This window comes from Mixophyes fleayi, chromosome 6 (genome assembly GCF_038048845.1).
Source record: "Mixophyes fleayi isolate aMixFle1 chromosome 6, aMixFle1.hap1, whole genome shotgun sequence".
In the NCBI taxonomy this organism is placed as follows: domain Eukaryota; kingdom Metazoa; phylum Chordata; class Amphibia; order Anura; family Limnodynastidae; genus Mixophyes; species Mixophyes fleayi.
The window spans coordinates 163,398,507-163,413,001 of NC_134407.1; the positions used below are offsets into that span (position 1 = coordinate 163,398,507).

At 39.9% G+C, this 14,495-nt stretch overlaps 1 protein-coding gene across 1 annotated transcript in view; it reads right to left on the minus strand.

Annotated features, from left to right (window-relative positions):
* Positions 1 to 5,130: 5,130 nt before the first annotated feature.
* The window catches only part of NPEPPS (aminopeptidase puromycin sensitive), a 38,368-nt gene continuing 29,003 nt past the window's right edge, over positions 5,131 to 14,495 (minus strand). The window contains exons 21-23 of the mRNA XM_075177022.1: positions 12,898 to 13,053; positions 12,759 to 12,806; positions 5,131 to 6,273 (exon numbers count right to left, since the gene is read on the minus strand). Coding sequence (XP_075033123.1) covers positions 6,121 to 6,273; positions 12,759 to 12,806; positions 12,898 to 13,053 — 357 coding nt within the window. The 3' untranslated portion in view covers positions 5,131 to 6,120. The remainder of the gene's footprint in view (positions 6,274 to 12,758; positions 12,807 to 12,897; positions 13,054 to 14,495) is intronic.

Here is a 14,495-nt window from a genome sequence, read left to right on the forward strand (position 1 = left end):
CAGGAGTATTACAGGGGCTTACTTTGCCTTTCACCACAAGTTCTATAAGCTTTGTATATGGATGATATGAAAATGTCACTTATCTAGAAAATAAACATATATATCTAGATTTTTCTCCAAAACACCGTGCCATGCAGACAATCTATTGCAATAAATATGGCAGAGCTGATTGTGCAACAGATTTGTCATTTGTTCATAAACCCATTCAGAATTTCATTGGGTGCAGAGGGGACAGGGAAGGTTTTGTGTAAAAGTGCATACACACTGCAGAATTGGAACGAAATTGAAATTGTTCCATCGTTGGAACGAGATTTTCAGTTGTTTGAAAATCTCGATCAACGGTTTCATGTTCTTTGTAATGATAATCGTTCATCGTCCTAGGGTACACACTACTGTGATATCGGGCCAGTTGGTCGTTTAGCATCTGATTGGCCCGATAATCTACTGAAAACACTAGTGCGTACCCAGCCTAAGGGGTAGATTAAATTGCCAGCATTCTGTACTACATTAACATGCACATTATTACTGTTGGTACAGTAATTTCAACATTGATTTTTGCTCACTGCTGTGAGCCGCATGCAAAAATCTGCGTTAAAATTACTGTACTAACGTTAATGATGTGCGCCCTGCGTTGTTCTAACCAACAATGCAGGGAATTGAATCTGCCCCTAAATCTCTTCTGACCTATAGATATTACATATTCAGGTTGAACATTTCTCTGTATGATGTACTAATAAACCAGAACAGTCCAGGTGGTGGCTCCCTAGTGCTTTTCTGTTACCCAGTTTGTTCACATTCTATTTTGTACATCCCTGATTGTAGCAAATATAAACAGGGCTGACTATATTAAAGTTGTCAGTGCAGGATAATACAAGAGTTGTGCTGCTACAATTACAGATCATCTTGACCTTTAGATGCGAACGTAAATCTATTCTTAGTAGAATTAAAGCAGATGGGTTTTATTACCACCTTTTCACAAGAGAGCGAGTGTAAGCTCAAACGATCTAGGCCGTGCTGGTCATTCACTTGCACTACCACTTTATATAATATTTGTATCATAAGGAATTACTGCTAATAGAATTATCTCTGAAATTAACGTTAGTCTCAATACCTGCAGCATAAATTATTTGGTTTAGTGATTTCTTTAAAACAGTTAGTTTGTATAGTGTGATATTTTTTTTTACTTCAATTACATTTCTTCTTGCATGTGTTTATTATATGCATTTACAATACCTTATTAAATATCTTGCATAAAAACATGCATCAGCCTAGCCATTTGTTCCAGTAATGCAGGAATACCTTTTTTTTAATGTCACATTCATCTTCTTTGGTGACCACCCCTATCAATGCTGGGGAAGTGCTATGAAACTGAATCAAGCATTTTGGTAGTGTAAAAAGAAAGGACCACTGACGTGGTTTCTTAAAACTAATAAAAAAAAAAAAAAAATAAACAAAACCTTTTCTTTCTGCTTTTTGGAAATGGTCAACTAGACATCTTTTTTTACAAAAAGTTAAATCTACCCTTGTTAATTGTACTTCATCTAAAATAATGTTTTTAATGTGCTGTTATTAAAACATACTTAAAATTATCTGGTTACCAGCACTCCAACAGACAGCCTACAGTAGTTCAAAGATGAATATTGCAAATCCAGCTGATGTAATGTGTTTCTGAAGTTGTCAGTGATTTCACTTACTTCCTTTTATGTCAATCTCCAATCCCAGGTTTCCTATCAAGCTCCAAAAGTTGTTGGAGTGCATGAGTGACTATTGCTTTGTAAATGCTGTTGTATGTATGCACTAGTGGTATTGTGTTATTGGTCTTACACTCCTAAAAGGAATGCAAATTAAACTTTGCATATATTCTAAAAAGCCAACCTTATGGATTATAGATTACACACTCATTGCTAAAATGCATTGTTATGTATTACATGTGGAATGACATATAATAAGAGCTGTTTGCTACATAGTGAAAGCTTTTATAGGGTATGGAAAATCCCAATAAAAACCTGCATGTCTTTCATAAAATGGACAGTTTCTACCAAAAACCATAAAGTAAAATCCTTTGCATAAACGCTCCGCCCCCTACCTGCACTGCACTCAAGTGATGTTCAATTAAAGCAGTTTGCTATTGAACGATAGTTGTTTAATAGGATACATCAATGCAAAAATCTCAATAAAAAAAGTGCTTGTGGTTCATTTAAAGACTCCTTTCTCCCAGATCTCCTAAACCCCATTTATTATCAATCCTACCACCTACCTAAGTGACATGATGTGGAATGACAGCTGTTTACTATGGAACAGCAAGCCAAAAGTCTAAATAGGAATATGCATGTGTTCCAAAAGGACTTCTCCCTCACCTCCTTGTTCCTCAATCTACCCCACTCTTACACACTGAAAAGCCATCTGGCGAAGACCCCCCTTAACCCTGGCAGTGTTTGAACAATGAAAAGAACCCTTGCAAAAGCAATAAAAGGTGTGAAGACATCCAGGCTGGTTGACATACAAGAGATGTGAATCAATTTGAATTGGTTAAATTAATAGTACCTCCTGGATTCAAATCAGAGATTGCTGTCCCAGGATCAGGCCCCTAGGAGCCGATTGCAACTTAGAAGGGGTGCTAGACCCTGGAGCAGGTCTCCAGTTAATTTTTTTGGGACAGATTTAAAGGTCAACTCTTCTAGCCTGGACTTTGGGGTTAGCCTCCTTGCCACCCTAATGTAACTGTCTAGTACACAATACTTGGTTAAGAGGAGGGCCCTGCCAGTTTGAGCAAGAATAAAAAGTGTTAGAACACCCAGACAAATTCACCCTCACTTTCCTAACAGAGTGTGTGTGTATGTTTTGAATGTATGTAATAAATATATACACATATACATACATACATATATGCCAGCAGAGCCCCATATCTGGTATGAACAATCTGTATTCCTGGGTTTATCATCACTATCTTACAGCAGGAACTCTTAAAAGTTATATGTGGCCAATAAACTCCACCCTTCCTATAAGAATCTGCACAACACCCATTACCTGCTGTAAGTCTGTGACCTCTAATTTGTTTTCTGGCTGTCCTGTGTTAATACAAGCATCCCAAGTCAATATCTTGCCTTCTACCCTGGCATTCTGATCCTAAGTGAGCAGGCAAGAGAAACCAACCAGTTGCCAGCAAAGAGGTGCTGTAGCAACTATACACAACACCCAGAAGTGGTTTCAGGTGCCAGTGCAGCAACCTCTCCTACAATTAGCACGCAGTTGGCATATAGTTGTGAGAGTGTGGTAGCCAAGTAACACTGGTAGCAGTGCTCAGTAATGACAAGATACCAACTGTAAAAAAAAAAAAAAAAATTAAAGTAGGAATTTTGCTAACATTTGCATGACCATTTTATATGGTTTTTACCCAGAAAAGCATGCACATTTAACATTTGCAGTGCTTTGGAGACATGCACTGCTAGGACCTTGAGTATGAGAACCAACACAGGCAGTACCAGCTGAGGTTGTGCAAGATCACTTTTGTAGTGGGTTACAGTAACGGTAGAGCACATAGGAAAAGGATTTCATGTGTGTAATGTGGGAGAAACAGGACTTTATAACACACATGCAACTTTACATTGAGATTTATGCTTGACCATAACCTATAAAACAGTTGTCATTCCACAGGAAGCCACTTTTGTAGCAAGTTAAACATATAAGGACGCATGTATGCATAGACTTTAAGGGCAGTCCATACCAAACTGTCTTCAGGGAGCCCTAACAGTGCAGGTTTTCCAGTTCTCGAGTGATTATAATTATACAACCAGTGGCTCTGCTACACACCATTCAGTAATAAATCGACCTGTGCCCAAGCAAGATCTTGAAAACATGCAGTTAGGGCTCCCTAATGATACAATTTGGGAAACCCTGCTTGCAGTGTGGGGTTAGGATGTGGTCATCTGATGAAAGACATGCATCTTCTTACTGTGATTTTTTTTTCCTTCTTTGGCCACAGTCATCCAAGCACACAGCCGTTGGGTAGTAGTGTACAGATTTGAGGGTAGCACATATGCAAAGGATTTAGTGAATGGGTTGAGATGATCTGGGAGTGTTTTGTTGTTTTTTTTTTTCATGACACACATATAGCTACTTATTGATATTTTTTTTGCATTGCCATACTGTGAGACAGCAGTCATTCATACAAGGTTATTGCATTGCTATATTATAAAAGAGAGCAATCATTCAATACCGCTCATGTAATTGTGTACTGGTATGAAGGAGCATGTACATAACGAATATAGAAGTCCTGGGAGAAATAGGTATTTTTTCACAAAATATAGACAGACAAAATCATCAACATTTATTTATATAGCATTAGCAAATGTCATAGCACTTTACAATGGCATTTCACTTTTGTATCTCTTAAGGGAAATGTCAGACATTTCACCTAAGGTGTACATAATTTTATTTTAGTGTAAAACTTCTGTAACTTATAGTTTTCTGTACACCTACCAGCAATCTAGCCAGTCTATTTTCTCTACTATATGTTTACTACACAATTCTACTAAAGTAGCACAACCTTTTTTGGGTCTTAGGGCCACATTGTGAAAGTCCTCATGTGCATAGAAGTGTGTGCCATGCTGTTGCCTGAGTTGGTACAGCCATGCTATGTAAGGGGCATTGCTGAATTTTATAGGGGGATATTTATACGCAAATACTTGGCTAAGAAACCAGTCAGCTTTCTACAGGAAAATTAAATTACTTTAAAGACCTACATGTCTAAACTACACCAATGTACATAAAGGGATTAAAAAAAAAAAAAAAAAATTTTTTTTTTTTTTTTTATATTATACCCAGATTTTTCATTCATATTCTTCATGATGTACTGCTAGCACATACCCTCATTCTTAAAATCTGTTTATATGCGGTTTTTGTGGACAACTGCACAGTATAACTTATCTTGTTCTTATCTATTATCCTTTATGTTTGGACAAATACATAGTATAAACTTTATTTTTCAGTTTGCTTTTAGTAATTTCTTTAAAAACATTTAATTACTGTACTGTTCTTTGAAAGATGCACTTTACACTTTGTTTGGGTAAATTGACACCCCAAAAAAAAAAAAAAAAAAAGTTTATATTCTCACAGAAAACGACAGCACAATTAACACACTCACATTTTGTCTTTATTAACGCCAACTGTTTTTTTTGCTTTTATTGTTTTTTTTATTTATTTATTTTATGTTTTAAAACAATAGCACAAAAGAGGACTCGGATAAGCAAGTCTCAGAACCAAAGCCCATGGCCCTGCCACTATGCCATTAGACAGCACAAACCCAGAATCTGGGTAACCTAGAAATTAATCAGGATATGGGATGGATAGATAGGGGAGAAAAACACCAACAGGAGTACAGTCCCTGCACCTTGCACAGGTAAGAAAATAAGTCTACATGAAGTATAAGGCCCATCAATACCAAGCCTTTTCAGTGCAAGCCTTTTTAGTACTGATAGGGTTAAGGGTCCAGGCCACTGAAAGAGCAGGGAATTAGTGATTACACACACCTCCCTTATTAAATACTACTTCTACATGGGGTTAAATGCCAGAAAAGACAACAGGCAACCAACAGTTAGTTTTTTGATGCAGGAAAATACAAGAGGTATTCAGGACCAGACATGAGGTGAAAACTCCTCACCAAAAGTAAACGAAAAAGGGCCGTCTAAACCCAGTCACCTTTCATAAATGGCCTTGGCTAATGCACACTGTGATAACTTGTCAGGTTGCGGCCCCCTTACCTACGGATAACCCTCTAGACTGATGGCTGGTACGTCTACCTCACAGAAGCCAATAGAAATGTCCCTCCCCTGGTTTACTCTCAGGCAGAAAACCCTTCACAAGGGGAATCTGAGAGATTCACAGTTAGCAGCTTGATGCTACTTCTATCATATGTACAGATTGATTGAGAAATTGAATAAAATCCCTAAGGAGTTCATTGGGGACTGAGCAGGGGCTTTTGTTTTTGTACAAGCTCCCCACTGGTGGAAGGGGTGTTGAGGGATAAGGGAGGACGGGTACAGAGCCTCCCATGGTGGGGGGCCTAGGGTCTAGCCTGTCGGGGCGGTGAGACAGCAGGAGGATGGGTATGACTGCACGTAATCACACGGCAGATGAGGGGGACTTGCGCAGTAGTAGATACTGATGCATAGCATCAGCATCTCTCTTCAGCCAGGTAGCATTCAGCAAGATGTTTTCACAGCACTGCTGTACTGTACGCTCTGCAGATGGTGCAGGATGAGCATCGAAGAATGCCTGGTGTAGAAGAGATAAAGAGAAAATATTAAACAAAAGCATAAAAAATACAATGTTATCTAATAAGGGTGTAGTACCAATTAACGGTACTGACTACCCCGACAGAGAAGTCCATAACAGGAGGACACTGAATGCATAGTAGAGCGACCTGAAAAAAAACCCAAAAAACCTACTTATCTGGATGCAGATGTCTTCATGGGACGACTCGCTGTGTTGCAGACTGTGCAACATGACGTCATCACAAACAGGCGATGGACGGACCCAGCTGTCATTGATGTAATGTTTACATCAATGACAGCTGGGTCCGTCCATCGTCGCTTTAAGACAAGTCGCGGTTTGTGATGAAGTAGGGTTTTTTCAGGTCGATCTACTATGCATTCGGCGTCCTGTCGTCGACTTCTCTTTCGGGGTAGTCAGTACCATTAAACGGACTACCACCGTCTAATAAAACAAAATGTCTTAAAATGAATGTACACCTATAACATCAGCAGACATCAATACTTTAGTTGGGTTGAAGAATGGAGGCTCCAGACATTCTCATTTGCTATAAAAAGTTGCCGTGACGTTTCAGCAAACTATATGTTACCCATTTATCCTTGCAATTGATAGAATGTACTATTTCATCTTCTGTGTAACACTCACCATTTCTACCATGAGGCAATGTGCCCCAAAATATTTTCCTCTGGTCCAAAAGGAAAAGCAGGATAACCATTGTTGGGTAAAGACTGGGACAGTTTGTTCAGGGCAAACTACATTTAATGAATGACACAGGATGGGCTTCCATTGAGGACCTCAAGTAACACCTGCAAAATCTCAATCTGAATGCTTGGCACTATCACCAGGCATTTCTTGCATTTCCTACCATTTAGATATATACATCAAGACACACCTCACTTCTATTTGTTCCCTTAGTTCAAGCACAAGGAATCTACATTTGACAAAGCCTTCATGAGGTTCAATGGCTCTAAAATAGTATACAGTGAAGACGGCCTACTCTTTTAATACTTGTGTCTCAGTCTTATTTTTCTTTTTTTGTGTAAAATAGAGCATCTAGCAATAGCAAACCGATGTATGGGGTACTCAAATAACAGATTATAAATAACAGTAATTAAGGTAACATAGGTCTAAAACATTATCAGCCCTATCTCTGAAACTTCTTAAGTCAACTGGGTTGAAAAGTAAATATGGGTGGGGGATTAAGCCTAATATACCCACAGTTTAAGGGTACACAAAGAGAAAATGAAACATGAGCCAGTCAGGTATTATTCTGTTAGTCACCGAGAAAAGAGCAAAAATAAGGGGTGTGCACAGGAAATTGTCAAAAGTCTAACAACGTAAACCATTAAAGGGGTACAAGTAACAACTGGTGGGAGGCGAGAGGTTATTTCTATAAAATACAGAGTCTTTGAAATCTAACCAAGGAAACCAAGTATCACAAAAAGATTCATAATTGGCACCCGCTGCAAAAGTGATGTCATCCATACTTAAGAAATCAATGTGTGGGTATCACCACTTTAGCAGCATTGCTAAGGTGCTTTAGAAAGGGATTTTATATATTAGACAGGTATATTTGCCCAATTCAGGAGCCAAAACAGCAGGCCATCAGGAACATTTTCTCCATGGATCATGCTAGAAATACACAACACATTGAGTAGAAGGGTTTTAACAACAGTCTCACCAAATGTGAAGCAGGTTGCCAGATTCTTTAAGGCATCTTCAGCATAAATTCGATACTCCTATGTTCATCTTGCTCTTGTACCATCTAGAGAGCAATTTAAACTAAACAAATGCTTGGGAAACTACTGTACGACATCTGAAAGATCTTTGTCCTCTTGCAGTCGCCGATCTAATGTCCAATGTCTCTTTCTAAGGCTTTAGTATACTGCAGTAAAGGATTATACAAGTCCTCAAGTATAAAATTTGTATTATTTTGAAATCGAATGAGAGGGATTGTTAGGGCTAGAGCAGAATTGTTGAAATGGCGTAATTTCTCTTAATTTCGGCAAGAAAGTGACAGAGTTGTAAGTGTGTCCATTCCTCTGTGTGGGAGAAATTCCATTTCTCTCAGAGTTTGCTAAAAGGGTTAACTACAGTAGAGCTCACAAGCTGGCCGTTCAGGAAGATCCCCGCCTCCAGCCAGTGTCTGAAGGCAATGAGGTCTAGTCCCAGTGGAAACCCAATATTTGTTATGAATGACATCAGGGAGGAGACCACGGATTAAGTAAGTTTCCTGCATCTGAGAATTTTCCAGCAAGAGTAGGAGATGGAAGGATGTGCAATTGTCAGTAACGTGATCCATGAAATGGTGCCACTTGGGACCTGTAAGGATTGTTCTTCAATCTCTATTCGTTGCTTTTCAGCCACATCCATTAGTCCATTTAGTATCCTATTTAATAGAGTGGCTTGGTAATAGCCAAAGATATAAGGGAGTTGAAGATCTACTCTGTGTTCGGACTATAAAGTACCTCCAGTTGAGGCAAGGTGTCTAACACCTGCTTGAAGAGGCACCATTGTGCACCCCGCCCAGGAAGTCCAACCAATAAAGTAGCGCGAGTGGTAATATCGTTAGGAACCGGAGAGCACTTCAAGAGATAAGCCTGACATATGGTAGCCCTGATCCACCTGGCAGCTGTCTGTTTCATCTACCAGAACACAAATCTTGGCCCAACGCTGGTATAACAATATTCTCGTTGATATGAAATTTGGCACCACCTTGGGCTTAAAGGAAGCCCTGGTGGGTAGAACAGCTCATCGTGAAAAACGTGAAAGGGCAACCTACAAAAACAGGATAGCCAGTTCAGACTCTCGTCTCGCAGAAGATATAGCGAGTAAAAAAAAAAGACTTCCCTGGTCAGAAATCTTAAATAGACAGATTCCAGAGGAATGAAAGGAGACCACTATAGTGCAGAAAGGACCAAATTCAGGTCCTGTGTCACTACCAGCAGAACAAAGGGTGGTTGCACATGAAGAACCCCCTGAAGAAAGGTCTGGATCTCAGGCAACACAGCCAGTCATCTTTGCAAAAAGATGAAGACAGACTTGAACCTTAAGGGAAGCCAATCTCAGTCCCCTGTCCAGGACGTCCTATAGGAATGAAAGGAAGCAAGCCAGTTGGAAAGGACATGTGGGAGCACCCCGCCTTTCACACCATCCTACGTAGGTCTTCCAGACTCTGATAATTCTTAGAAAATGCCAGTTTTCTGTCCCTAATCAGGGTGAGGATGACCTGCTCAGAGCACTAATCATAGGTTCAACCACCAGGTCATCAAAGCTCGCCGTGCTAAGTTCTGGTGAAAAAACAGATCCTGGCTCTGAATATCTTCTCTGAGTGGAAGTCTCAAGGGCGGTTCTATTGCCATGCTATGAAGATCGGCAAACCAGGATCTTCTTGGCTAGTCTCATGCCAGCAGAATTACCGGTACCCCTTAAGATGCCATCATATAGACATCCGGCTGTACCCACCTTTCCACAATTTAGTTGAACACCTCTGGATGGAGGGACCATTCCTCATTATGAATGGCATGGCGACTCAGGTGGTTGGGCACCTTATAACGATGATGTAAATCCCAACATCGGATACTCAGACATGAATACACCTAAGGTGTAATCCCCGACAGTGCTAATAGTGACAGCCTGAAACACACACCTCAAACAGTTCCGACAAATGAAGGTCACGGACTGCTGGTAATTTAAGGAGGCACCGCCTGCACAACGTACTAGGCTTTGTAAAGAACATTGTACAGACGGTGCCTCCTTAAGTTAGGAGGTCAACAGCAGGAATCATGCGACGTCAGCGCAGCCTGCCGATACACACACACACACCACAGCCGTGGCATTGTTGGACTGGATTCGACCACCTGGCGAGTATCTGGTTTTGGAAGGGCCAGGAGTGGAATTGAGCAACTTGTACCGCTTCAAAACAAGACACCATCCTCCCTATTAGGTTCATGCATGACCAGATTCTTGACCTGGGGTAAAACTACCATCTGACACCTGGGGGTAAATGTATCAATCTGCGATTCTAGCAAATCAACGATAAATCGACAACTTTAAAAAACGGTCCCTTTCTCTCCTGTGGCCCAAGAAATGATCTTGTCCAGTTCTGGACCAAAGGGGACTGACCCCACAAAGGGTAACGCCTCCAAAGTTTTCTGTCCCAAGATTTCACATAACTGTGGAGGGTGGGGAGGAAAAGAATCCAATTGTTTTTTTTCCCTTTTGAACAGAGAATCTTCCAGAACTACTAGTTCCACCTTCTGAATGTTCAGAGTCTATTGGAGAGTTAAAATAAGATCATCAACCCCCCTGCCTACTAGAGAGATCATCCTCCCAGTTAGTTAGGTCCTCATAATCAGAGTCCCCTTATCACCTTCTTCAATTCGTAATCACCAAACACCTGGACCTGTGAAGGAGCCTGGCGTTTGCTAGAAGAAAGTCTCCAATTGCTTTTCTATGGAAGAAGACACCCAAACCAGTCCTTGAACAGACCTTTCAAGGTTTCACATCCAGGGAGATTCCTGTGCTGCCACCATAAGGTCCGGGACTCGCCGAGATGCCTCTCCCCGAGGAAGAGAATTAATAGACGGAGCCACTAGGGAAGGAATAGGAAAAACATTTTCACCTACTGCTCCAGGACGTGCCACATCCCTTTTAAATTCCACAATGGACCTTGCCTGTTCTTTCGCATAGGTCGGCTCTGTCAGACAAATGCCAGACTCATAAGTCATGCATCCAAGTCGCCTGACACTTTGAATGGGTGAAGTACACTACAGAGCTGCTCTCAGCAGCCTTGGATCTTGAACTAGTCCCCTTTTCTGACATAATGCTGAAGAAAGGAGGGGATAGGGAACATATATATTATTGAGTAGTGATTTATTTTGCATATATATATATATATATATATATATATATATATATATATATATATATATATATATATATATATATATATATATATATATCTATATCTATATATCTATCTAAGTCAGAAAGAGTCCAATGACACAAAAGTGGTAATGGATCAGTACTCGATGCAAAAAACAGACAGTACAGTGATAGTAGAAACAGCAGGATATCAGCCACAATACCATACAACCAACCTTCAGAAAAAAAAACTTCTCCCACATGCAGAAAAGGGACCAGGCACCGCAGAAGACTAGTGAGGGAAGGGCAGGCTTTTCTGATAGAAAACTTGGCAAAGGAGGTGGTGTTAGTTTCCTGGGAAGAAGCACTTCCACTCCTATTCTGAGCAACAATGGCAGCTCCCCAATCTGCAATAGAGCCTGGTGGGAGCTGTAACTACTACAGCCACCTTCCAGGCTATTATCCCTCAGCTACCTGGTTATCCAATTAAAAAAAAAATGAAGGACCAATGTCTAGGGGGCATAGGGGGGCAGGCAAGACAAGTGGTTAGTGGTTTTAGTGCATTAGCTACAGTACATCACCCTCTATACTCCATGGTAAGCCATGGCCTCCAAATGGATATGAGAGAGAAATGGGATTTATGCCAAAGAAAAGAGAAGGCATGTTTCAGACCCTCTGCCACTTGGAGTGGCATAGTAAGGTTTAGAGGCACAGATTTGGAGTAATTCACTTCAAAATTAGACAGTGTGCCAATTTCTATGAATTTCTTTAACAATTTGTTGCCAATTGTCACAAACAGATCATCTGCGTAAAGGGCAAGGGTATATTCTTTATCCTTTATTTTGAACCCCATAATATCAGGATCTAGTCTAATCGACAACGAAAGAGATTCCAAGCAGAGGACAAATATCAGCAAAGAAAGAGCAGCCCTGCCTAGTACAGTTGTTGATGTTAATCTTAATTCTTTCAGATGGAGATTTATATAAAGATCAGATTAGCAAACGGCCGAGGAGCCCGGACAAAAAAACCCAATCGACCCTACTGAAAGCTTTTTCTGTATAAGTCAACAGGAGGATCGCCAAGATATCAGAACCAGAGACAAAGTTGACAAGGTCCAACACTTTTGTTGTGTTATCTTGAGCCTCCCAGCCAGGCGCAAATTCTACCAAATTGCTGTGCACAAGTTTTGGCAGCAGAAGTTTAAACTTATTTGTCAACAGTTTAGCAAATAATTCATTTGATATATTTGATATTTGGGCAAGTGTCAGTAATGTGCCCAAGTCCCTCCTTATTGCTGATAACCAACAGTGGTGCTGAAGTCTAGTACCACACTAGAGCATGGATTTAGTGTTCTCACAAGTGCCTACTTTAGCTCCATATTAGTCTCCCCATCCCTCCACATACCATTCAGGAAAAAAAATAAATCTGTTTTAGAAGAGTCTCATGGCTACATTTTAAATTCATCTGCAAAAACCATAAAACCACATGATCAGATTCCTTACACATTCATGCATTGGTTTGGCTTTAATGTTATCAATAGAGGATTTAAAAAACAAACAGAACACAAAAGCTGCCTTATCAGAAATTAATTCCTGGCTCTATGCCAAATAGCTATTCCATACCTTGATTTCAGCAGCCATTTTGTCACTTGCAAAACCATCCACTGCCAGCTACAGGAAAAAAATATGAATGAGTCAGCCAAATAAAAAAAGATACCAGCATATAAGTACAAGTACAATCCCAAACTAGAAGTCTCCATACTTTTATGAGCCGAGAGATGAGGAAGCCACCTTGGTATCTGTTATACAATTCTTCCCAATTTTCCTTCACAAAATTCCATGCAGATTTTCTACCTTGTTTGCTAGCACCAGCAACCCCACCGATAACAGATACCGTATCCTGAGGACGTACCTCTTCCTAGACAGCACAAATGAACAATTTAAGCAATTTTCATGTCACATTACGAAAACAAACGGCCTCAAATAGAGTTTTAAACAGAATACATTTTGCTAAAACCTGCACGCATTACTTATGTGAGAAAAGGAAAATGAAAAGGCAACTGTCTCACAATTTGTAATAGAGACTACCTAAATAACCAGAACACAGTATTTCTTACGAATATAGCCAGATATACCCGACCGCCTTGGTTTGCTAACAGTATATACACAGAAATTACCAAAAATACATAAAAAAAAAAAAAAGAGGTATGATGTAAATGAGCTACAACACATGGGGGACTTCCTATGTTCTTTGAATATAACAGACTATGAATGAGGCTACAAAGCATGTACTGTACATTAATGGGTGTAGTGCGCTTTAACAACACAGATTAACCCAACAATGAATAGAACAACGTGGGAAATCCGAACACTCATACCCCTACATGGAACAAACATGGACTTAGAATTACACATTTGCACCGATTTCATGACCGGATATAGTCCTGACTGTTGTAAATTACGTCAATTAAAAAGGTGACTGATAATAAAGTGGCAATACACGGACCTGACATGTAATGGTAAGGTTAACCGTAACCCCTACAAAATAAAACTTACATTAGATGAATGACAGCCGAGTCCGTGCATTGGCGCTTTAAGAGAAGTCACATTTTGAATTGACGTCATTTACAACAGTAAGGAAGATATCTGTGTAATGGTAAGTCGATTTTTGTTTAATGTCAGGGTATGGGTGTTCGGATTTCCCACGTTGTTGTAGTCAGTATCGTGGAACGGACTACCACCGACATTCATAAATATCCACCAGCTCTTAATGAATTTCTGAGTGGGAAACATGTTTTCTTCGAGACGACTAGAAAACAATACTTGGCAACACAAAAATGCATCACAAATGTACTCTGGTATTTATCTGTGCCAATAACTGACAGAACCCTACCCTTAATTTATCAGGGAGAGATACATCAAGAAATGACTCAATTGGAGTCCTTTCCCCATATTCAGAGCCTGGGAACATCCCCACCGACAATGAGAAAGATTTGCAGTTATACCACACCAGAAAGAAAAAAAAAAGACGACGACGACCAAAATAGTGTCTAAAGGATTTTAAATATACAGGATGATTCAAAAGTCGCAGTACACCCTTTTATTTCAAAAACTCTACAGGAAATTGGGAAACCTGAATACTCCAGTAAGGTATGGGTGACGTGGTCTATCTTTTACGGTATGTACCAAACATGGGCGCCATCTTAAAATCGGCCAATCGGCCCAATTCCTTTAGAGTTTTTGAAATAAAAGGGTGTACTGCGACTTTTGAATCACCCTGTATATTAATCATCTGTTTTAAAATAAATATACAAACATTTCTTGAAAAATCAGATGCAATAAAGATATAGTTGCAATGGA